At 39.6% G+C, this 26,410-nt stretch overlaps 1 protein-coding gene across 3 annotated transcripts in view; it reads left to right on the forward strand.

The window, feature by feature from the left end:
- The window catches only part of mtss1lb (MTSS I-BAR domain containing 2b), a 140,332-nt gene that overhangs the window by 99,765 nt on the left and 14,157 nt on the right, over positions 1–26,410 (forward strand). For 2 of the 3 annotated variants that reach the window (XM_038269911.1, XM_038269913.1), the window contains exons 4-12: positions 7,052–7,136; positions 10,772–10,863; positions 11,163–11,237; positions 12,622–12,630; positions 16,774–16,931; positions 19,484–19,591; positions 20,091–20,188; positions 23,126–23,399; positions 24,759–24,833. In XM_038269911.1, coding sequence (XP_038125839.1) covers positions 7,052–7,136; positions 10,772–10,863; positions 11,163–11,237; positions 12,622–12,630; positions 16,774–16,931; positions 19,484–19,591; positions 20,091–20,188; positions 23,126–23,399; positions 24,759–24,833 — 974 coding nt within the window. The remainder of the gene's footprint in view (positions 1–7,051; positions 7,137–10,771; positions 10,864–11,162; positions 11,238–12,621; positions 12,631–16,773; positions 16,932–19,483; positions 19,592–20,090; positions 20,189–23,125; positions 23,400–24,758; positions 24,834–26,410) is intronic. The other variant, XM_038269912.1, reaches the window with a different exon arrangement.

Raw genomic sequence — 26,410 nt, forward strand, 5'->3', positions numbered from 1 at the left:
CCAGCCTCCTCTCTAAAAATAGTGGCTTTCAGTTCACTTTGAGGGGTTCTGAATGGTTGCATTCAAATAGCACCACAAGGATTATGGAGTTCCAATTGATTTATCTGATTAGAAGGCCTGTCAAGGTTTGGCTAGACAAAGGAAACAAATACCCTGAAACCCAGGCACATGCGGTCAGGGGAGGCATGACAATGAAAAAAATGATTACATAAAATTAATTTAATATTTGTCCACTGATTTTATTTGTAACGAAATGTGAAAAAGTTTATATTCAAAATCAATTAAATTGCGTATTTAATGTTCAAATACAAGGGTGAAATGCGAGGTGTGGCAGTAACGAGCCAGGCCTCACCTCGGATTGCGCAATGCATCACAAACTGGGTTGATACATGCAATTGGTGTGTGCCTTTTGCTTAATCACTGCATGTCGCCAATGTATTGATTCCATATACGTTTATATTCACTGATGTTCCACAGTCTGGCCAGGGTCTTTAACAATTTATGTTTAATATTTGTTAGTGACATATTTAGTTTTGCTGATGGGACATAAAAACCCAGTGAAAAGGCACAAGCACTTTTCAAAAGAATTTGTGAAAATCCTCCACTATACCTTTAAGTAAAGTTTTAATTACAGCTACCTTAAAAGCCTGAGGTAAATATCCTTGTAACAGGAATAGATTAATCACATCTCAAATGGAGGACATCAGAGTGAATACATTCTTAAATAGGGGGATTGGCGGTGGTTAGGGCATAGAGCTTGTAATCCTGAGGTTCTGAGTTCCAGTCCCATAAAATCCTTACTCCTAGGTGCAGGTGGTAGGGGCGGTTCAACAGAGCTAGGGGTTTGGGTGAGTTTGGCAACTTTATTGAAAAAGGAGAGTAGAAAATGTACAAGGATTAATTTTATTCTAATTGATGAGGAGAAATATTCTACACTTACTTTACAAAGGGTCATTCTATATACAAGGCAACAATTTTTCCAGACTAAGTAGGATTTCAGTAGGCATGTAGAGCGCCATTTTCTCTCCAGTTCCGTTGCATTTTGCTTCAAAGTGTGAAGCTCTGCATTAAACCAAGGAGCCAGCTTTTTATTTTTAAAGTTTTTCTTTTTCAAAGGGTCTGTTTTCTAAGGCACTGAAGTGACCGCAACAATGTTGAACAAAATTTCTATGATGCTAATACGCATTTTTATGCTGATGATACCATTATTTATTGCTTTGGGACATCTCAGAAAGCCTTTTTTTGCTGTACAGTGTTCATTTATTAACTCTTCATTAACTCTTTATTTATTTCTTATTGCTGACAAAACAAATTTAATGTTGTTTTCACATCATAAGAAGGTGTCTCAAACCCTGCCAGTAGTGTCCACTCTGGAGGGGTTGTCATTTAGGTGGTACATGAATATAAGTATCTTTGTAATTGTAATTGTAATTGATGACTCCCTCACCTTCAGACCTTTTATTAATAAACTTGTGAAGAAATTAAAAGTTAAACTGGGCCTCTTCTTTCATAATAAGACATGTTTTTCTTTTGGAGTAAAAAACGTCTTATCTCTGCCACGTCTTATCCGTCTTAGATTATGGTGAACTTTTTTATAAGAAAGCCACTTCCTTATGTCTTCAAATTTTGGATTCTGTTTACAATGCTTTATTAAGGTTCACCATGAACTGTAGAGCCATGACACATCACTGTGACCTGTGGGATGGTCTTCACTCTCTAAAGCAGTGTCATTGGTACACTTTTATTTACAAGGCCGTTCTTTGATTACTGCCCTCTTACATTACCTTACTTACACAGAAAAGCATGGCTTTTTATATCCTGAGATCCAACGATCAGCTGTTACTCACTGTTCCTTTTGCACGCACTGAAATAGGGAAGAAGGCCCTTTAGCTACGCAGCTCCTTGTGCGTGGAATTTTTTTTACAAAGAAACTAGAAGTTGTCTTAGTTTTTATCTTTAAATGCTTTTAAGTTGAAAGTGAAGGAATTTGAAACAGCCTCAATGATCCGTAGTTGTTTTACTTGCTATGCTTTTTTATGTACCTGTCCTTCAATTTAATGTATCTCTGTTAATTATGTAACTTTGCTGCCTCTTGGCCAGGACTCCCTTGAAAAAGAGTTTTTTATTTATTTATTTATTTTTTTTTTTTTTACTGTGTCCTGTCTGGCAATGTGGCAATAAGAATAATTGTCTAGATGCCAAAAATAGCCCAACAGATTTTACTATAACAAGTGCGGTAGTATGGCAATTGCCCTATTGCTCCACTTGTTTCATGCATATACATTGCTTTATTATAATTATGCAGGGAGTTTTACAGTTTATATGGACACTGCAATGTAAATAGAACAGAACAGGAAAAAACAGAAGAAGAAAAAGAAAAAAAAGAGCAAAGATGAAAGAAAGAGGAGATCGAAAGGAGACAATGACAAAACATTTTCAGTCTGCTTCATAATCACCTGCAACGAGATGCAAAAAGAACAGCACAACCGAAAGGCATGCTACGAGACATACGCCTTGATACTATTCCTGAAGTAGTATTATTTAGTCTGACATGTACTCTACCTCAAGATATCAATGTGGAAAAAGAGGTTTTAATCTAAATAGGATTTTTTTCCTGGTTGAATAAAATAATTAAAAACAACCCAATAAGCTAAATTGTCAATTTGTGAAAGGGAATAAATTGAATGGTTACCCACTGCAGCATTGTCCAGTGATACAGAGGAGATGAAAAGTGGAACAGATTCTTTAAAATCTGCTCCAATGATAATGCTGATCGTTATCAGCATTATCTGATAATGATCTGCTAAAGTGAAACCTTCTTTTATGGGAGGGTTGTTATGAAATACTGTTTTTTCTTCACATTCAGTGCCATATGTCATCACAGGATCCAAAGTATGGAGATGAGAATGTGTGTAAAATTTCCCAGTACGTTTCCCTGTCAGTATTCAAAACACCGAAACAGATAGGAACTCTGAAAATTCATTCAGAGTAAGGACCTGGTGTATGATACAAAGTTACAAAAAGAAGAGATTTGGTTGCTTTAAAATTTGGATGAGGGAAACTAATGGTTAAATGTTAACATGTTTTATTTTAACTTTTCTCTCTCTGTCTCTCACTGCTGCTGTAGCACAGACAGTTTTCTATGAGGCCCAGCAATTCAGTCTTAGCAACAAACATCCTGACTCCCACCTTATTAAGATGAGTTTGGCTGATTTAATTAAAAAAGTAGTGATGTTAAGAGATGAGCCGACGCTTGTTGAGTACTAGGTGGGGGGGATTTCAGTGACGTGTGTATCGAGGCTTGCTTTATTTGACGGAGGAGCAAAAATAGATGATGTCGGAAGCCTCACTACCCGCGTTACCACGTGACCGCTTCAGAAAGGGGTTTACCTCGCTCCGCACTTCCACAGGCATTTAAACACTTCAGTCAAGATGTGGGAGTTTGTACGAGAGGTGCGGTCAGTTGGATAGAGTTTGGATATATTCTAAGAATATATTGGTTAAAAAAAAGCTCTAGTTGGTTAAAACTGTTTTGGTTAGATTAAAAAATGTAATGATTAAAACTGAGCAAGACCCACCCTAGATTTTTGGAAGTTGTGATAATACCTAACAAGTATTTTGGCTAATGTGACTAATTTGTATTGGTTTGCTCTAGTATAAATATAGATTTGGTAAAAACACTGCCAAATTAGATTGGTTGATTTAGCCAAGAGATTGGTTTAACACATAACTTCCAACCAGATTAAAACCAAAACTGTGGAAAAACTATTATGTTTGAATAAAATGACTAACTCATTTTGCTCATCATTGCCCACTTTCCCTGTCTGCTTGAGCTTATTTCACTAAAATGGCAGAAAACCGTGTACCTTAAATGATTTTTTTCAAGACATTTTACAAACACATAAAAACCCTAGAAGATATTGTATTATACACACCAGTCATGAACAATTCAAAGGAACATAAATGGTAAAATAAACAATTGCAAAAAAAAAAATCAAAATTATATGGTGACATGTTCACCTGAAGCTTCATGAACTGTGGAGGTCATTGAAGCAAATACCCTAAACGGTTCAATGCCTCATGTGGCTTCATCTCACCATCACTAGAAAACAGGAAACAAACAAAATCCAAGAGCAAAATACCAAAAACCAGGAGACATCAAGGGAGAACACACATTGGACATAAAGTAAGCACAAGACACCAGCAAAGAGTAACTGGTTTACATACAGGTATGGGAGACAGAAAAAATGGGAGAACTAATTATCTGATAAGAGCTAAGAGAAATGAGACCGGCTCATGGGGGCAACAGAGAGCAACTAAAAAATTGCAAGACTTAGGTGCACCCTGATCTGTCCTATATGTTTGTATTGCAGCGGAGCTACTGCGCATGTACAACTTTTAACGAGAGTCAATGGGTAAAAATGTTTTCCCTCAGGACAGAAATACGTCACCCATCCGATGAAAAATTAAAGATTAAATACTGGTTAATCTATTTATATTATTTGTAAAATTTCACATTCATAGAAGTATCTTCAATAAAACTAAACCCCCTTTATTTGCGTTAGATACTAAAATAAAGAAATGCATACAATCTGCGAATCATATCAACAATAAACGAACTGACTCATTAGTTAAGATATACCAGAAACGTATCCTTCGTTTACCCTAAATACCAAATTAATCTCAAATCTTAAAGCCCTCACAACTTTATTCGCCCTCAAATGCTCTCCGAATGAGGGACTTGTTTGGATAAACCACAAGCTACAACCCGCATACTATGTGTAGCTTTGATATCCAATATCCAACTTCTAACCAATTTCACTGTGGTCATTGTCCTACTTTACGTAAAAAAAAAAAAAAAAAAAAAACATTACAAAAAATATTGATTTTTGCAATAGTCATGTTTTAACACAACAGTGTTAAAACATGACATCACTCCCTCTCTGGGGGGGGAGTAGGAAATAGAGTTAAGAGAACAGAAGTGAAGGAGTTGTAGTTACTCGCTGTGGTTTTTATAATCTGGACACACTTTTTTCTCAACCATTCAAGTGCAATACACTACATAACTGTTAATTTAAGTCATTGTTTTTGCTATAGCCCTCTGTATTTATTTGTCTATCCTCATCCCCCAATACATCTTCCTACACCTTATTTAATTGATTCTATTTTCTATTGTATATACTGTGTCTAAACATCCTCAATTTTCTTGTATGTGCAATTTTTCCTGCTACTGGAAATACAATTTCCCGAAGGGAGTAATCCCAAGGGATTAATAAAGTCAAGTCTAAGTCTAAGTCAGTAAGGAATTCAATTGTATTTACATCTAACTAAGTTACCGTATCCCAAAATATTTATCTTGCACATCTAAAAAATATATATTTCAAAATATTTAAAATATATATTATATATATATATAAATTATATATATATATATATATATATATATATATATATATATATATATATATATATATATATATATATATATATATATATATATATATATATATAAATAAAGCTTTTTAATGTCTAATCATGGTTTTTTTGGTGGGTGGGGCGGCGGCCAAGCGCCCTCTATAGGCCAGCCAGAAACCACTGTTGGACCCTTTAAACTTTATTTTCCCTAGGAGCATTAGGAGAGCATGAGGGAGCTGCTGTGCTGCAATAACCTTCATACTAATTCTAACTTATCATGAAAGCAAGTGAATCAAATAGGTATGGGTTAGCTTTGGTCCTACAGCACTGCCTTGCACACACACACACACACACACACACACACACACACAGCTGTAGCAGATGAAATTGTGTGCCTCATCTGGTTGTTTATCTTCCGCACAGTCTGGTAATAACAGGCAAACAGGAAGAGAAGCATCATCAATGCAGAGATCAAACACACACAGTTGGCTGGAACTGGGCTCCCATGGCTCTCACCCTAGCAGTGAGCTCATTAAAATGTGCAAGACGTTTCCTCTGTCCTCATACTCTTTAAAGCTTCTCAGACTCTTCCTGTTCCTTTTCTTTTCACCTCATCCTTCTTCTTGGCCATCCTGGTGTCAGGGTGTTGACCCCCACTGACCAGGCTTCCTGGCAGACGTTGGCATGTAGAAGATGCTGGTTTAGTTGAAGGACTGGTTGCTGGGTAGAAAAGGAACAAAGAAGGAAGAATGTGTTAATTCTGAAAGTAGAAGGGAGAAATACAGGGCTTTGGGTGTGTGTTGCGCTGAGGTTCGTTTTTTCTGAGGTTACTGATTTTAGATCAGCTGGTCTGAACTATAAATGAAAAATCCAGTAGTGTTACAGGAAGAGAGGCGACCCGTCTGGATGTAGCACTGCTATCCAGGAGGATCCTTACTGCTGCTGTCATGGTACCGATTGACCCACAGGAGCTCAGACCAGGATGATACGACCCTCTGGGTATCATGACCTGTTCAGTGTTGGATCGGAGCCTCTCAAGACAGCCTGCAGGCCTGAGCCGAGATGAAAGTAGGCCTCCTGTTAGACTGTTTAATTCATAGATGCTTATTCATATTAGTTTTGTAATAAAAACGACTTCTAGTTTTATCAAAGGCAGTCCTGAGGAGTCCATCAGCTGCTGCATCAGAACTTTACAGCTTGATTCTGTTGCCTTGAAAAGAACAGAACTGGACCCATCCTCCTGAGCAGCTCCAGCTGCTGCTCTCAGCTCCTTGTTTGGAAATCAGCCGTTAACTGAAGCAGCTTCTTTCGTATAGACCTAGTTTCCTATAATAGACCAATGTTTACAGTAACTGGTTAGCTTCACATCAAACTGGGTTTGTAGGTGCCGCCGGGCCCTCAAGGAACGCTGCTGTGTTTGGTGTTTAACGTCTCCAAGGAGAAGCTTGGTCTGACTAAATGCTGAGTGGAAAGAATATTTTCAGCCTGTTTAATGAGTCTTTTCTTCACACAGTGTGCTAACAGTTTAAATCCAAGCTTTGACCTCTGACTTTTGGAATTAAAACAGGTGTTTTGTACAATAGATTTGTCGATTTTCCTCTCTGTCCCACGCTGATCCTCTCTGTCTTCCATTTAGGAGCCACCAGAGACATCGGGTCAGCTCTAACCAGGATGTGCATGAGGCATCGCAGCATCGAGGCCAAACTTCGCCAGTTCACCAAGTAAGAACACATTTCTGGTTTGTTGTTGCCCACAGGGGGGGGAATTTACCATTAGGCAAAACTAGGCAGTTTCCTAGGGCCCCAAGTTCCTAGAGGCCCCATAAAACTTTGTCTACAGGTATTGTTAATACAATATATTATTTATTTGTGCACAATAATTTTTTTGATTAAAATCCTTATGGTATTAAGGGTGTCTCAGACCCCCCTTCAGTGTCCACCATATTGGATCAGTCCATTTGCTGCAAATGTTCAAAAAGGTCCAAACAGACAGCAGGAAACTATTTGAAAACAAAGGATGTGAAGAGCAATGTTGCCAACTTAGCCATTTTCTCACTATATATAGCGACTTTTCAGAACCCTTTAGTACTTTTATTTCAAAAGATTGCCTAGCGCCAAATCCAGCGACTTTTTTCTGCTACTGGAGACTTTGGCGACAACATATAAAAGCAGTGACCTCTGCTCTCCAGAGCAAGTAGATTGGTAACCCCGCCTCCCGCTCTCCTCTATCTTAATTTCATTTTCATTTATTGTTTATTTGAAAGGGGACAGTGTACATTAATCGACATTAAATTCAATTCAATTCAGTTTATTTATATAGCGCCAAATTCACAACACATGTCATCTCAAGGCACTTTACAGTTCAACCAGATCATACAGTCAAATTGATACAAAGCTTTCTATCTAAGGAAAACCAGTTGATTGCATTGACTCAAATACAATCCCTCACACTAAGCATGCTTGTAGCGACAGTGGAGAGGAAAAACTCCCTTTTAACAGGAAGAAACCTCCAGCAGAACCAGGCTCAGTGTGAGCGGCCATCTGCCGAGGCCGACTGGGGTTCAAGGAGACAGAAGCAGGGATACAAAAAGCAGCTATAAAAGGCGGCCCCATCCAGGAAACACACAGCCAAGCAGACAAGCTCCAAGGCAGCTCCCATGCCAGAGGACGAAGAGAGCACATCCAAACATTCAATTAAAACAATGTAAATATACCCGAGTTAGCTAAGGAGTGCTAATTTTCATCGGTAGTCCCCCAGCCAGATATAAAAAAGGCAACCTTAAAGTATAAAATCACAAGATAAAATTACAATACCAATTACATAAAAAACATTATGGTTAAGAAATACAATTCATGTAAAATAATGAAAAAATAATTGTAAAATTATTTAAGTATACACAGAAAACCTTAGTGCCCACAAATTTGGCTCTCTACAAGCCATTTTTGTTGCATTCTTTTTGAATGAAGGGAATGACAAAGAGTCTCTGATAGTTTCTGGCACTGTGTTTCATTGCTGAGATGCTCTTACGGAGAAGACAGCCTGACCAAAGGCTGTTTTTCTCCGGTGGATGATGCAGTCTTCCCTCACTGCCCCTCTGGTTGCCCTGACCTCACTGGATCTGAACTGTACAAAGTCACATAGTGGAGGTGGTGCTAAACCATGTCTGATTTTATAAATTAAACAGATGTTTTTGAACTTGATAAGATTGTTCCAGGTAAGTAACTGATATTTCCTTAGAATACTACAGTGGTGGTAATGGTATGGTTTTTTATCCAGTATTTTAAATGCTTGTTTATATAATGTTTCTAATGGTTTTATTGTAGTAGAGTGAGTATTGGACCAACTTATTAGACAATATGTTATATGGGATAAAATCATGGAAAAAAATATGATTTAGCAGCTTCAGTTGAAAGAAAAACTCTAATGAATCTGAAGTTTGCTAAACTAAACTTAATCCTATTACGACCTTTTTGGATATGAGTTTTGAAATTGAGATGCGAATCTATATGTAAACCTAAATATTTATATTCAGTGATGACCTGTAATCTTTCTCCAGATATTAAAATTTCCGGTTCTATATTTATGAGGTTGTTTTTTGAAAAAAACATGGTAACTGTTTTATGTTCAGTTGCAGACAGGATTGCTCAAGCCAGGTTGAGATCAGTGACATGGCCTCAGTTAGTTTTGCGGCAACTTCCTATGGATTTTCCATAAGCCAAGATAGCTGTGTCGTCTGCATACACCAAAGTGTCACAGTTCTTACACACAGATGCTAAATCATTAATATATTGACTGAAAATAATTGGACCTACAATTGATCCCTGTGGAACACCAGTTGATAATAGTAAAGGGGTAGAATTGTATTGGTCAATTCTTACACTTTGTGAACGAGATGAAAGGTATGAACTAATGAGGCTAATGAATTTGGAGGAAAAATTAGGTGTACTGAGTTTGTACAGTAAAACTGAATGATTAACTGTATCAAAAGCTTTACGAAGGTCTAAAAAGATTGCTCCCACTATCCTTCCTTTGTCCATAATGGATTTTAACTTTTCCCAGAAAATAACTTGTTGCCGTCTCTGTAGAATGATTAACCCTAATTCCAAACTGCATTGAGTGTAAAGGAAAAGAACTGCAATTTAAATGATTAATGATTTGTTTAGCAACCAGTTTTCCAAAAATTGTCTGCTGTCATGATTCATGCAGCTATTATTTCATCCAAATGGAAAATGGATAACAGATTAGCAGATCATGGCTTGTCTAAAGTGAAAAGAAGGACTGGGTTATCTACTTTTGCCTTTTTGGAAACACAGGAAGGAGCAATCAGCTAAGTGAGCTTAGTGCTTGGAAAAAATCTTTCATTCCTTTTGAGACACCATGAAAAGTCAGCTGAGTACAAAACATAGAGAGGAAAACAACAAGAAAAGGGACAAGAAGAGAGGGACAAAACCAAACCTAGAACAACTATGTCTGTTCTATTAAAAGTTTTTTTTTCTGTATAATGGGTCTGTTTATGTATTGTCTTCTCAATTTAGAGGGCCCCATGCCTGTTTTTAACTAGGGCCCCGAATTTCCTAAATCTACCCCTGACTGCTCAAACACACTTCATCTGAGCTGCTGGGATATCTGCTTTCCTCTGGGCCTCATTGCACCCTGGCCCTGCTCTGCTGGATGAAATCTCTCAATCACACCTAATCTAAAGGATGGTTTCACCAAGACTCTGATCCTAACCAGGATTTTCCTTCCTAATTATTCTGCATTTTTCTTATGGTTTTTAACACAAATGATTCAATTCAGTTCAGTTTATTTCTATAGCGCCAATTCACAACACAAGTCATCTCAAGGCACTTTACAGTTCACCAGATCATCCAGTCAAATTGATTCAAAGTTTTCTATCTAAGAAAAACCAGTTGATTGCCTCGACTCATTGACTCGAAGGCAATCCCTCAGACTAAGCATCCTTGAAGAAATAGTGGAGAGGAAAAACTTGCTATTAACAGGAAGGAACCTCCAGCAGAACCAGACCAGGCCATCTGCTGAGGCCGACTGGGGTTCAAGGAGACAGAAGCAGACATAAAAAAATGCAACCTTGATGATGAGGATAATCCATCGTTCAGCAAAAGCTATCCAAGTAAAATAATTTGTGACTTTTATTCATAGATATCCATTAGAAACTAGAATTAGAAACTATTCAGTCCACCAAGTCAAATACATGAACTTCCCTGATAAATTCAGCGTTGGTCCAATAGAACCTGGTATCAGCAAGCGACGTAACAGGCATGAAGATGTGGAGACGTTTCCCTCTCACCAAACACATGGAAGGTGGAGTTTTGAAATTTGTTCTTGTCTGCTCCAGTGCTCTGATGGAGAGTCTGATCACTCCTCTGCAAGATAAGATTGAAGACTGGAAGAAGACGGCCAACCAGCTGGATAAGGATCATGCCAAAGGTAAGTGATAGTTCCCAGGTGAAGCAGATCATTCTTAAGTCTGCAGCATCACTGAGCTCTGGCTCAAGGGTAATGCCATTCATTTTAAAATATCCTGGCTATTAAACAATGAGGGTACATTTAGTTTTTCTATGGGAGGATCCCAGCAGATTGCATGAAGTGTTTCTGCAGTTATTTCGATTTTTTTGTTCCAGTGAAAAGTCAAAAACAGCTGTCACTTGTTCACATGTGAAATAAAAGAAGACTTTAAGCCGCAGGCTTCACGTTCCTCTGAAGCATTTCTGTTCCTCCTCTTTCAGAGTACAAGAGGTCGCGACATGAGATTAAGAAGAAGTCATCAGACACCATAAAGCTGCAGAAGAAGGCCCGTAAAGGTGACGCCTCCACACCGACCCTGCAGCTCATGTTTCTGTGCAGCGCTCATTCTGCATAGCAGAAACCTGTCTACATTTATTCACCACTATCACTTGTCCTACCACTGATAGCAGAGCTTCTCTCAAATAAAACTCAATCATCATCATCATTGAATGGAGCTTGGGTTTTGGAACCACATCAGTTTAATGGAAGTAATATGTTAGTATTTAGAGCCATCTACTGGCCAAACTCAACATTTAGTTCATAATGTTTCCTCAGCCGTAACATGGTAACAGACCTTTTCTCTGTTACCATGGTTACTGAAAAGCGGTCTGTGAATACAACATATAGCAAATGACTTTTGCTCTTTATGTATAAACTGGTTAATATAAAAATACAGCAAACCTCTAGAAAGTGATGGTTTTTCTCACTCAGTATTACATCAGAGATGGATTTAATTACGAGAACCGGAACCACTTAGATAAACTAAAAAAGTAGAACCAAAGAACAAAAATGAATATGAAATAAAAACAAAGTAAAAAAAAAGGAGGCAGAAATCGCCTGCTGGACCTCCTCCCGGTGGGACGTGCCTGGAACACCTCACCAGGGAGTCATCCAGGAGGCATCCTAACCAAATGCCCAAGCCACCTCAACTTGCTCCTCTCGAGGTGGAGGAGCAGCGGCTCTACTCTGAGTCTTCCCGAGATGACGGAGCTCCTCACCCTATCTCTAAGGGAGAGCCCAGACACACTGCTGTAAAAAATTCATTTCAGCCACTTGTATCCCGGATCTCGTTGTTTCGATCATTACCCAAAGCTCATGACCATAGATGAGAGTAGGAACGTAGATCGACCAATAAATCAAGAGCTTTGCTTTTTGGCTCAGCTTTCTCTTCGCCACAACAGATGCCCGCTTCACAGCAGACGCCACACCAATCCGCCTATCGATCTCCTACTCCATCTACTCCTCATTTGCGAACAACACCCCAAGATATTTACCTGTGCCTCAAATTGGGAAAAAAGAAGGATGCATTTGTAGGCCACATAACGAGGAATCTTGGAATCCGACCAGACCTCAGCGATGCTCTATGACGTAATCGGGTCTACGACTCTAGCCTTTGAAGGACGCATCCCAAGATTCAGTGTTCCTGATCCTGAATCAGTTCTTTGCATTTAACCGTATCCAGAAGCATGGTGGTGTGTTCGGCTCTGGACCAGCTTTGATTGTGGCTCTATTATTTTTGCTCTACCCTGCCTTGTTATGGCTTCTTTGTACTAACCTGACCAATAAGTTCTACTGTTTATGCTGACTCCATTTTCTTCCTTTTTTTTGCTTCTATTTTTGCTGCCCCCCTCCTGCTCCCACCACCTCTCTGTCCCTGCGGCATTTGTCTCCCTGTAACAGAGATGCAGGGTAAGTATCAGCCTGTCTCTCTGCACTGCTCTGTGTTATCGACTTGTCTGTATGTCTACCTATCTAAAGACAACCAGCTAATTGCATCGACTCATTGACTCTCGCATTGAACTTCTCGAGTTTTCTCTTTCCAGCTAGCAGCAAGCATTCAGATGTTCTGTTCAATCCCAAGCGCTGTGCATCACAGTGTTTTGGCTCTAGCCTCTCAAAACCCACCAGGGTTTTAAAGCGTTTACAACTAATAACTCAGAATGCATGAAAATTACAATGGTAAAATGTTTACCAATATAGACATGTTAGACATCGTTGGAAAGCTTAGATTCTCCACAATTCAACCACCAATTCATTTTATGGACACAGTGAGCACCAAAGCACAATGAACACAGATATAGCAGCATGTCAAAATGTAAACATGACAAAGCAGCCACAACAAGCAAGCATGTTTTTATTTCTGCTGTTAAAAAAAAGACCTATTATTTTTGAGAATAACAAAAAATAAATTGAATCATGTCTGAACTGATGCAGCTTCAGTGTTTTACCCACCCAATTTCCATGTATATATTCAGAAACAAGAAGGTGTAGGCTTTCAAATAATGTATCACGCATGTAATTTGGGCTTATAGTTCTCAAGTTATTTGCTTTTCCATTTAGGTATTCAAAATAGATGAGGGCTGTTGGGGTAAGAGTCTGGAGTCTGGCTTTCTGCATATATTCTATTTCTGGGGTGAGACGTACAGTAGCAGCCACTCAAAACAACCCTTTCCAGTCAAACGCCAGCTGAATGGCAGCTCACTTCCTTCCAACATCCCACAGAAATCCTCACCAACTTCCAGCCACTGGAGTGACCCTCTCTTGCATTTGTTTTTTACTCTGACTCCACCCTTTCCCTGAATTACAGGGTCTGACCAGCAGGGGCGTGCACACATAGACACTAGGTGGTGCTAAAGCACTAGGAAGTTTGCCCTCTATTAAAGAAAATGCCCTTTTGAAACTCGTTTTTTTTTTTATTATTATTAATATTATTAAGATTTTACTGAGGTCGGTTTTGAAATGATCTTTTGAAAACCTGAGCCATTAAAAACGACTGAAACAATGCCCCGAAATGACAGACCTACTTGCGCACAAACGACCAGCCTCTCTCTCTTCCTTTGTCACGTGAACTCGCTCGGTCGCCCGCAGGGCATGCCAGATGCGCAGCATCATAGCAGTTTTCAGATAGCAGGAACGGTCGCTGACAGGCTGCTTCTTCCGTGCCCCATTAGCCAGGTAATATACAGATCAAGCAGAATCATTTTGTTGTTTATTAAAATGTCTCATTCAGCAGCACCAAACATGCATTTTGCCGACTGGTCACCAGATAAACTAGTTGTCTCCTTGTAAGATGCTATTTTACTTTTTATATTTTGTATCCATATTTTTTATCTTAAGTGTATACATTAGTCTATTTTATTGCATGATGTATACCCACAGTTTTTAGATATTTTTATCATTTTATTTACCTATTCCATATTATATGTTTCATGTTGCACGATTGTACCATAAAAAATTCCTAGTTTGTGAACTCCTTCACTAACAATGGCAATAAACCTGATTCTGATTCTGAAAGTTTTACACTGTGGCCCAAATCAATGACAGATAACGTGAGGACGACCACATAGGCTACAAATAATTTTGGTAGAGTTTGCAATTGCAAATACGGAAGAGGATTAGGGCCACTGAAAAAAAAAATAAGTTAACAGATTTTTTAATTTTATTTCAGTTTAGTATGGGAAAAAAGTCAGAATGCTGACTTTAATCTCATAATTCTAACTTTTTTTCTCATAATTCTGACTTTTTGCTGAGAATTCTGACTTTTTGCTCAGTATTCTGACTATAATCTCAGAATTCTGACAATAAAAAAGTCAGAATTCTGACTTTTTTCCCATGTTAAACTGAAATAAAATTTAAAAATCAGTTAACTTTTTTTTTTTCAGTGGCCCTAATCCTCTTCTGTACAAATCTATGTGTTAAGACAAACGTTTTCTGTTGTATAGGTTTTGTTAGGCAACATAAATTAACACATTTTGGTCTCTTTATTGTCTTAATTGTATATTGATTTAGTAATTGCAGCACAATACCAAGAAAGGAGGGTTAATCATATTGAAAAATCTTAAAAGCTGTTCACATTTTATTTTTAAGTGGTTTGTGCAGCAGGTATTAAAATAGCTATTATTTTGTAGGCTACCATAAGTCATATCCACGTGACAAGACTTCCAGTCATGTTGCCCTAATAGCCCATTATTTAAACTAATGTGGCATATTTGTTAAAGCTATTATTATTATTATTATTATTATTATTATTATTATTATTATTATTATTATTATTATTATTATTATTATTATTATTATTATTATTATTATTATTATCATTATTATTGTCATGATGGTTATTATTAATATATTGTAGCCAGTCACAGCAGGGAAGCTCTATACCATCAACATCTACCAGGACAGGAGATGAGGAAGAGTTCAGGGAAGACACAGAGACAGAAAAAGACCAGGATGAGGGAGAACAGATGGGTGAGGGAAAACAGGGAGATGAGCCAGATGAAAGAAGTATGCTTTAGTCTGTTCTGTTGGTGATGTGACTTTTTTCCATTGAAAACTCACGTTTAGAGAATGTTACAAATAAAAGTCAAATTTCATTCAACATGCGTTTATTTATTTTTTATAATTAAGTGTTACACGTGCGCTAAAAAGTGCCCTCCCCCCCCCTCCTGAGCACCTGCCCCCCAAAATGTCTGTGCACGCCTCTGCTGACCAGGAGATGATGGTTCCACAAATCATGACAGAAATAATATTTAATATTTATTTTTAAAAAGGAATTGTAGGTGACCAGCCAAGGGCCCATCAATGAAAGTGGGGAAATTTGAATGGCTGCTACTGTAAAGGAAGTAGACACAGTGCCTTGCAAGGTAAATTTCAGCATGGTTGGGCTATAAAACAGTATCCCAAGCTTCCGACCTTTCACATAACTTTCTTTTAGCCGTTCCTTTTATCAGTTTCTGGATATGAAGCTGCTTAAATCAAAGTGACAGATAGGAAAATGAATGTTGACAGAGGATGTTTGAATGAAAAGCCACAAATTTTTGTAGATCATTCATCAGCTCCAGAAGCTCCTCGCGTGGGATGCAGTGCAGAAAGCACACTGTTGGCTACACTAATTGCCGTTTCAAAAAGTTGCCCTGCAAAAAAAGTATAAGTAAAAAGAAATAAAGAAAGAAGGTATGCATTCACAGCATATTCAGCATCATGTCTGCTAGGAAGTTTGTTGGTTGTGGGAATGAACGAAGGGAGGCTCCATCACACTTACCTTCTCTCTCACCCTATGATTGGGATGAAGTCGGGCGGAGAACTGATGGTTTCCTCCTGTGAACCCCCTTTTTATACCAAAACGCTGCCAATACGCCATTATAGTGTAGCTGTAAGTTAGGAACACGTTCAGCGCTCGTCTGGAACACGTCAGATATGTTGATATGTGTTGGAGATAAGTTCTTGATAAGTTACGCACAAGTTACTCAGAGGTTTTGGATAAGCTGGACGCCACGACTTATGAGTAACTTACACTTAAAATATGTCAACGATCAGATAACTGACCTATAGTTATGGCCCACGTTTGGCATACGCTGGCATATGTGGGGAAATTTTCAGCAAGCTAAAAACTTCTCGACGTACTTGCCGTATGTCGACGTGTGCCAGCTTGTTTCAGCGTACTTCAGCATGCTCATACCTTATTCAAAACATACCGATAACTTATCCAATGTATGCCAGCATTTTTGCTAGATTTTTCATACATCAGGCATACGCTGCTCTAAATCCTCAAGGTGTTACAGGGGCTTCACAGGAGGGAGAGGAAGCTAGATACAGGAAATTATCTTCACAATTACAATAGCTCCAATCATACAGCCAGAGACATAATGGAAATGTTTGAAATGGCCTAGTCAAAGTAAAAACCTGCATCTGACTGAACTTTTGGTTAACTCTTTAAAGTTGCTGTTGAGAGATGCTTTCCATTCACAATAAAGCGTACTGTGAAGAAGAGTCAGAGCTACAGAGTTAGGATTATCATAAACCTAACTGACCCCTCTTCTGTTTCTTATGCAGGGCGAGGAGATCTGCAGCCCCAGCTGGACAGCGCCATGCAGGATGTGACTGACATGTGTCTGCTGATGGAGGAGACGGAGAAGCAGGCCGTGCGCCGTGCTCTGGTGGAGGAGAGGGGACGCTTCTGCACCTTCATTGGCTTCCTTCAGCCTGTTGTGGTGAGGAGATAATTATCCATTCCTTCATTTCAGGCCTGATTTTCTTCTTAGACCACGATTAGAGTAAAGACAAAATAAAAGCAGCATACATACTAATTCCAAAAAAGTTAACAATCCACTGGACTTTGTTTCCAAGTTTGAAGAAAACAATCCAGTAGATTGTTTATTTAATTTTTTACCTTTTTGGAATTGCTTTACCTGGATGACTGCATATGTAATAATGTGAGAAGGAAAATGGAGAAGAAACTCTCCAGCCTATTAACAAAAATCATAGCAAATGCAGTGAGGAAATGTGAGCTGAAGTTGCATGCTTATGTTGTCAGATGTCTGACCAGCGAACCTGTAATAAGATGTAGAAACTGCATCTTCCTGCATACCTCTAGGACGCCTAGCACATGTCCAGCCCTCTCTATCTAGTGTATACTGCCCTCTTTCTGTTCAAAGGGTTTAAGACAAGAACCAGTTTTCCCTCAATGTCTCTGCTGCTGCCTTTAACAACAGACACATTTATTTCTCTGCAAAGATGCCAATAAGATCAGCATGAACCATCTGGTTAGTATGATTTGGCTTCATTTTAAGGATTATGTTTTTCTTTATTAAAACATAAATTATTATAAATGAATTAAAAAACAAACAGAAAAAAATATTTGTACAAAGAATCAGAAAATCTTGTAGACACAAAATGGATTGCTGCGGTTAGAGAAACTTTCCTCTTTTTGTACATTTGACTTCATTTGGTGAAAATAAGATGGATTTTTACACTGATGTTCAAAATTTTAAAAGCCATCTACACATTGCCATCTATTAACCAGGGCTGGGGATCAATCTCATAAAGCTAAGATTGAACTGAATATGATATCTGGTGAACTAACCAGCTAACAGTCCCTAGGTCATCAGGGTGTATTAGTAGTGGGTAGACAGCTTGGCTCAGACTGATTTTAGCTGATTTAGTTGTGTTTAATACATTTAAAATGTTTCCCCCACCCTCTCTCTAAGGGAGAGCCCAGCCACCCTGCAGAGGAAGCTCATTTCAGCTGCTTGGATCAAGGATCCGGTTATTTGGGTCATGATCCAGATTAATGATCATAGGGTAGGAACGAACCCGACCGTTAAATCAGAGCTTTGCTTTTTCGCCCAGCTCTCTCTGAACCACGGCAGACGCTGCAAAATCTGCATTATAGCAGCAGCCGCACCGTTCCGGCTGTGGATCCACCTCTATTTTCCCTTCAATGATGAACAGAAGTCCAGGATACTGGAACTTCTTCACTGGAGGCAGAAACTCTACTCCAACCTGAAGGGAAAAATGCCTCCTTTTTCCGCTCAAGAACCAGAACCATGGCCTATGAGTAGTTGCTTCACCCTCAGCTGTGATTCGTCCCAGTCCATCCTGCAGGTCTCTGAAAGAGGGAACCAGCAAGACCACATAATCTGTGAAAAGCAGAGAGGAAATCCACTGTTCCCTAAATTCTGTGATGTTGTAATTTTATCCTGACTTTGTCTGTTTCGGGTTATAATCTCACCAAATAAAAAAAATGAAGCTCTTGGAAAGTCCAGCTAAACAGATTAATTTATCTCTGTGTGGAATACCTGAAGCCTTTAGTTTGGTGTTTAAAGGAAAAGTCCAGTCAGCAAGGAAAGATCAATGGATCCTTATTTATACCTTAAACTAATATGTTTGCAGTGATTTCATGAATTAAGAATTTAATAAATTTAGCATTAATCAGTAAAATTTTCATTACGAACACTGAGTCTGGGAGCTGTCATTTTTGGCCATATATAGTAACACCTCACTCCTGACATCTTCCGGCAGTGACGTCACGGTGCGGTAAGCCTAGCGCCATTCTCCCCGCTTTACAAGCAAAATCAATGGTAACTACTAGACACATCTGCAATCAACAAAAATTATTGAAGATTTCCAGAGGACTTCACCACTGAAATTCACCAAAGCTATAGTTAAACTGAGAATGCCCACTTGCGTACGTTGGGTAGAAGTGAAAAAAAAAAGTTATTCCACCTTTCCGATTCATGATCTTCCACAGACAGGTTGATCGTTGGATTGCCAACTTGAAGAGGGAGGACTGGCCATCGAACTTCTGGCCAGAGAAAAAACATGTAATATGTAGCCAACATTTGGAAGAAGAATGTTTTCAAGGTGACTTGGATTTTAGCCCGTTGGGACACAGACCAGATACAGCACTGGGACGTCACAGTAGTGGCAGTAGTGTTCTTTGACAAACATGGATGTCTCCAGCAAAGCACATTCAAATGAAAATTACTCTTATTTAAAACACTTATCATTTATTGAACAGTATGTGATAATTTCATATTTAAAGTACTTTCAGAAGTTTGAATTCTGAATATGACCAGACTTCTCCTTTAATGGCTTATGATGTTGATCTCACAGTGACTCATTTGGGGCGATCCTGTAAAGCTCCCACTGACAGACGCTAAGAGAAGCGCTTAGAAGGAGAGATGGATCGATGTATCGATTTGGTTTGTTAGGGTGAAAAACAGACTGCTCATCTTTGTTTGTTTTTATTTTACTTGATCAGAACGGAGAAATTGCCATGCTGGGGGAGATCACCCACCTCCAGGCCATCATTGATGACCTCACTGTGTTGACGACGGATCCCCACAAACTGCCCCCTGCCAGTGAACAGGTGAACACATTGAAAATGTAGAATATCTGTTATGCCGGGCATACTCTGTACGATTTTTCCCCCTTTTCGGGCTGACACTCCAGTCGTGAGAGAATTTATTCGTTCGGGCCAAGTTTCAGCCTCATTGTGCATCCTGCGTCATGTAGCATACAGGGGGTAACAAGGGACGAGAGCCTCTCACGACCACCTACCAATCAGGAATCATAGGGTCAGGAGAAAATCAAACATGTTTGAAATTCAGTCAGCTGTTGTGATGTGGTCATGGACAAATCCTGCTGCTGAAGCAGAGCTACGAGCCGATTTAACAGAACCTCAAGCACTGCGCATGCACAACAACAGAGTTCTTCTTCTCCTTCTTCTTCGTCTTCTCCTTCTTCCAGGAGAACATGCAGCTGTGAACTTTTAAACCTAGCGGTTTCATTGTACAGTTTGAGTTGTAGCTGCGTTCAACGAGTGAAAATATCGGTTCTAACCTTCCCTGGTCCGGGTTTTCCTGCAGGTGATTGTGGATCTGAAGGGGTCGGATTACACCTGGTCCTATCAGACCCCTCCATCGTCTCCAAGCAGCTCTGGTTCACGCAAGAGCAGCATGTGCAGGTACAGACACACACAAACATACTCCAGCATTTTGTTGTCTATAAACCAAGGTTGTGTAGTTCTTGTAAAGCGGAGAGTACAGATGTGGATGTCTGTCCTTCTCCAATGTTCCTCAAATCATCCCCAGTTTGTTAGCATTGCTTCATATCTGGATTGCTCCAGCAAGGACCCTGAACTTAACTGAAGTGTAAAAATATGCAGTGTCTTGAAAAAGTCAGTGTGTCACCCCTCAACCGATTTCTGTGGACTTTGTTTGGTTTGTTTTTGACAGCTAACTGGGAGCTGGAGGCAGTTAGCCTAAAGTTTGTAACATAAGCCCTATTTATACTACCCTTTTGAAACTGTGCCGAGTGTAAATGGCACACATAACTGAACCGGACCATGCCAGACACAACCGAACCGTGCTAAACTGGTACTAGTTCATAAGTAGGGCTTGGCATGGTTCAGTTCTGGCTCGGTTCTCAGATAACAAAGAGCGCATGAGCAGACTCCTTACAGTCGTCCTCTGTAACCATGAAATTTCAGGCTACCCTACCAGTGTTAATTTCATCAGCTGTTTTTAATTTAGTCTTAGTCACAATAACAAAAATCCAATTTAGTCTTAGTCATATTTAGTCATTGCCTTCCCAATTTAGTCTTAGTCTAAGTCTAAATGACGAAAATCAGTTTTAGTCTTAGTCACGTTAGTCATTTTTGTTATTTTAGTCAATGCTGTAAATAATAGGGCTTCACACACAGCTTCTCTTTTAAACATAGACATATATATATATATATATGCTGTACAGAATAAAACTTCTCCACACACTGCTTCTCTTTTTCACTATTTTATTTATATAACACTGTGCAGAATAGAGCTTCACACACTGATTCTGTTTTTAACATATATCACAGATATATTAAACCTTTTGTGGCTTTTTTCATCATATCCACAAAGTCTTCATCCTCAGACTTCACATCCTTCCCCAACCTCTGATCTGGCTGTGGTGTCACTGTGTCACGTATCTAGTTGGGAGGAAGAAATTTAAAAGAATAATATCCAGTGTATCTTTAGAACACCTTTCTCCTATGACAGAGAGACAGACAGATACAGGCAGAGGAAGGTGCACACACACACACACAAGTTCCTGCTACTACAGGCCCACCAGTTCCTTACCTTCTTCCACTTGGCTGCATGTTGGCACCTCAGATGTCCCTTGAGATTTGCTGTGTTCTCCCCTGCCATTTTGAAGCCGCAGACTCTTTGGTGGCGTCCTTCCTCCGGTGTTGTCCTTCGCATTGCAAACGAAATGGCTCCATACATCCAGGCATTGTTTTCGCCCAGCTACTCCAACGGTGTACGGTTTGTACACTGGTGTCCAAGCCCCACGCAATGACTGCCAGGTTAAGCTAGGAGTATACAGTAAGCCCTCTGCTACTACTGACTGAGCGGTGCAAGTCACTGTGGGACAGGCGTCATGTAGGGACAAACAGGACAACGCTTAATCTTTCTGAAGCTATAACACTTATATTAACAATTACAAATTACAAATTAATTATAAAATATTACATTTCTATATAGTTCAAATGGGGCTTTAGTTAGAAATGTGAACATAATGTAGTTTAGGTTCAGGTTGGAGTTAAAGTTGTAGGGAGGTCATATTTAAATTTCAAACCACTCTGGCTTAAACCTGTACGTATAAAAATGTATTCTTTATCAGACCATATTGTCCCACAAGTTAGAACATTTCTATTTAAAAAAAATCCTGTCTTTTTTTTTTCTTTTTCATTATCTTATGAAGGCCAGTTAGTTATACATGAGTTTGTACACCTAAATTCGGGCAATCATATATCAACGGTCGTCTGTCAATCTAATTTATTTTGTCATATCATCTTTATTTGTTTGTCGCAGCTAATATAAGCAACGGTTAAAATAAGAAATAAGAATAATTTCCTTTCCCATTGAGTTCTGTCCCAGTGCTCACGGGGATGGACATCTGTGTCTTCAGCATGCGTAGAGCTAACAGAACTGGCAGCGTTGCGAGGCAAGGGCTCAAACATATACAGCTGTAAGCCTTCCACACCAAACCAAGCTTCTGCCGTTCTGGAGTCGTCTTTCTTAACAACTTTGTCCCGGCTTTCCTCCTCTAAATAAAAAATGCATTACGGAGGAGACTCATCCATGACCTTGGACACAAAACTCTCCTCCTTGCATGTTTCCGCTGTCCATAGCGTTCCTTGACAGTGTCGTTGCTAATTGCTACTTGGTCCCAATGTAAATTCCCTAATAGTACTAAGTTGCTAACTAGATAGCAATATGCTTCAGAGACACTGGCCACAACCAAACTTGCTTGCGAACCTTCTGCCACAACAATCCCGCCCCCTTGATAAACGACCGATCATATTCACTTTATTCACCATGTAAAGCCGGGCAACACTCGGGAGAATTCAGAATGCAACGGTTGGAACAGCGGCTTCCCTACGACTTTAAGTTAGATTAATTATCAGGGTAAAGGGTTGTTGTCAGGGTTATTATCATGTATGTGTTCAGCCACACCCACCCTCACACTCGCAGTGTCTCTTAATTTGTTAAACCTCCTGAGTTCACACACTCTCTGTTCACCTCCTCCTCCTCCTCATCCTCCTCTTCTTCCGTTATTTGCCATCTTTCACTCCTGCTGGATGATCCTTATCTGCTTCCCCTTCCCTTCTGGGGGAACTTCTGCTTCTAATTGTCTGTGTAACTAATCCAACCCACTCTTACTCTTGAATGTCCTATCCTTCACCTGATCACCGTCTCTCTCCACACCTCCTCTTATTCTTTATCCTCTCAAACTTTGACCAACTCTTTTGTTTAAAAATTTCCTACAACCTCCTTCTATCCTGCAACATGTTCCTCTAATTATAATGACTTTAATCACTTCTTCACCTGACCTTCTAAAATTGTTCTTCACCATGCAGCAGCGTCAACAGCGCCCACAGCAGTGCTTCCCGTTCATCAGGTGGAGGCGTAGGAGTGGGTAGCGGTGGAGGAGGCTCGCAGCCACACTCACCGTCCTCTTCTTCCTCATCCTATCGCTATCGCAGCAGTGTGCCACAGCAGCCTCCACCACCAGGTGGCATTGCGGCGCACCGTCTCAGCAGCGTCTCCTCCCACGATTCAGGTTTTGTGTCCCAGGATGCAAACATCTATTCCAAGCCTCCGTCGCCGATGCCCTCAGACATCACCAGTCAGGTAGGCGAGTCGGTTTCACCAATGAAACTGATTGTCAGTCTGAAACCGTTTTAAGTTTGGCCTCATTTCTCATCTCATCTGGTGCACCTGCAGACCGGTGTTCTCTCAGATGAGCATACCTCATCAGACCAGCATACCCATAGTCAATACGCATGCGAAAGATGTCAGATTTGCGTTTATCCCTTTAGTTTTAAATAAAAAATAGACTATAAAATACCTCAACTGGCATGTAGCCCTTTAGTCACGTACAAAAAAAAAATATTTAAGGGGAGATACGCTTAAAAAAACCATCAGAAAGTAAGTGATTCAATTCGTTCTTATACATGCACTAAAGGGATACAAATCCATATTTTTCGTACGAAACTAAGGGATAAACTTTCTCTCCAGGATGGAGTCACAGCCAAACAGGAACAGACCAGATCAAGCTACAATGAAAAAAGCAGAGAGAGCAGAACATTAGTGATTGAACAAAAAAATTCTGCCGAGTTGGAGAATAGAGATAGAATAAAGCAGAATGATGAAAAAGGGGTCCTTCAGCAGTCTAAAGGGGGACAATCAGGAACTAGCTGTGGGTCTAGATACAGTAGAGGCGAAGAGAAAGTAGGGGCAAATTTGTGTGACAACGGAGGCACATGAGGGCGAAAAAGAGCGGGTTATCCAGATGGAAAAAGGGTCCCAGAGTTCTCGTGCACCTCGCTCTTCTTATTGTCAAACTTCACGAGTCGTTTTCAACAATAGCGGTCACACAAACAAAACAAACCGGTAAGGAACCAAACAGGAGATACGCATGGGTTGAGCGGATGTAGATTTGACCAATCAGAGACCTCCTGCACTGTTTGCGGCCACCTGCAATTATGGAGAGGTGCAGCAGAGTGTCTGCGGCAAGGGTGGGGGCACATTTACCTTCACTGCGACACACACGCAGATTACCTGGGTTCTGAGTATAAGTCAGCCTTAACAAAGGAAGCCAAACAACCCCCATTCTAAAGGGGCGGACCCTTTAGCCCGTTTCAATTTGCAAGTTTTTTTAAGCAAAAAAAAGGGCTTTGTTGGGCTACTGTATAAAGCCTCGGACTCTACGCTAATTTTTAACATTTTGAATTGAAAAAGCTTCCTGGATGGGAAGCAAAATGTCTTCAAACTTGGAAATATGTCCAGTGGATTATTTTTAAACTTATTTGGAATTTAACTATTCATGTTTTTTATTTTATTTTAGTTTGTAATAAAAATAACAAATGAAATGTTTAAATATGATGGGAACATCAGTGGGACCTCCATGACAAGCGTATAAAAATCTCCTCTATAGGAGGAGACAATCAATGGCTTTTTTATTATAAGTGGTTTTTCTTGCTTCTTTAGATGTCCTCCAGCTCTGCATCATCAGAGGCGTCAGAAACATGCCAGTCAGTCAGTGAATGCAGCTCCCCAACCACTGTAAGTATTCCAGTCCTACTTGGGCCTTCTCCTTTACCCGACACATTAGAGGAGAGTGAAGCAAAGACTATAATCAAACTCATTCTTTAAAGGAAAAGTCCGGTCAGCAAGGAATAATGAATGGGTTATATTTACACCTAAAACTAATATGTTTGTGGTGATAACATACATTTAGAGTTAATCAATAAAAAAATTAAAACAATAATCTTCGTCGCGATCACTGAGTCTGGGAGCGGCCATTGTTGCCCAAATATACACCTCCCTCCTGACATCTTCCCGCGGTGACGTCACGGGGCGGTAAGCCTAGCGCAATTCTCCCTGCTCTACAAGCAAAATCAATTGGAACTACTAGACACATCTGCAATCAACAACAATTGAAGATTTCCAGAGGACTTCACCATTGAAATTCACCAGAGCTATAGTTAAACTGACAACGCCCTATCTCCAGCTGTCTACAGGCGAGAGGCGGGAAATACCCTGGACAGGTTGCCAGTCCATCGCAGGGCTGTTTTTTAAGAGGACTTGAATAATAGTCCTCTTATAATAGTCCTCTGTGACAAACACCAGATACAGCACTGGGACTTGATCAACAGCCGATACCATACCGTGTAGGTGGCAGTAGTGTTCTTTGACAAATATGGATGCCTCCAGTAAAGCACATTCAAATGAAACTTACTCTTAATTAAAAACGCTGAACATTTATTGAACAGTATATGATAATTTCATATTTAAAGTACTTTTAGAAGTTTGAATTCTGAATATGACCTGACTTCTCCTTTTATTCTTCCAGAAACCATTAAATCTGAAGTCAAATATGTAAAAGGGATTAAAAGTTCCCTTTTGGGCAGATTCTCCCACCTGAGGTTTCTGCAGCTCCTCCAAAGTTTGCATCAGTGGCCTTTATGAATAAGAGTGGTTTTAAAGAAGCTAAGGGTTTTGGTAAATTGAGAAAATTAGCATTCTATTACAAAAGGGCACTCCTTTTGTAATAAAATTTCTTCTCTATGAAAATATTTTGTTCAGAAAGCATTTTCAAACTTTTGAACTGGTTACTTTCCTTTTCTCCAGCTGAAATCTCCTCCATTCATCCACATCTCTGTTCCCTGAAGAACAATAGCAGGCTGCCAGCTCTAAAACAACTGGGATAATTGTGGCTGTTATTAAAGCTGCTGTTGGAGCTAAGCAGCACATGCTGTTAAAATGGCACATTTCATTCACAGTGGTGCCAGGATTGTATTGTTATAGGAAATCGGCTGGAGGCTGAGCTCTGAAAGGTATTACCAACCTGACACTCAGACTTCCCCACAACTTAATGGCGTCCCCTGCAGAGATTTGTGTAGAGTAGCAGCTCAGATGTGAGTTCAAGTTGAAATTAATGTAAAATTTCTTTTCTTTTATTTAAAAAAGAAAGCTCTTCTTGTTTTGCAGTCACGTGGAACTAAGCCTCCTTCTGTGCTAACAGCTACAAATGAATTGGTTGAATTCTGTTGCTTCAGCTGGTGGTAAAATCTGCATAGAAATCTCTCTAAAATCAGTATTCTTTCCTGGTTTGGAGCTCAGCTGCTTTCCTTTTAGAA

This window comes from Cyprinodon tularosa, unplaced genomic scaffold (assembly GCF_016077235.1).
Source record: "Cyprinodon tularosa strain WSP-4 unplaced genomic scaffold, ASM1607723v1 ctg741, whole genome shotgun sequence".
In the NCBI taxonomy this organism is placed as follows: domain Eukaryota; kingdom Metazoa; phylum Chordata; class Actinopteri; order Cyprinodontiformes; family Cyprinodontidae; genus Cyprinodon; species Cyprinodon tularosa.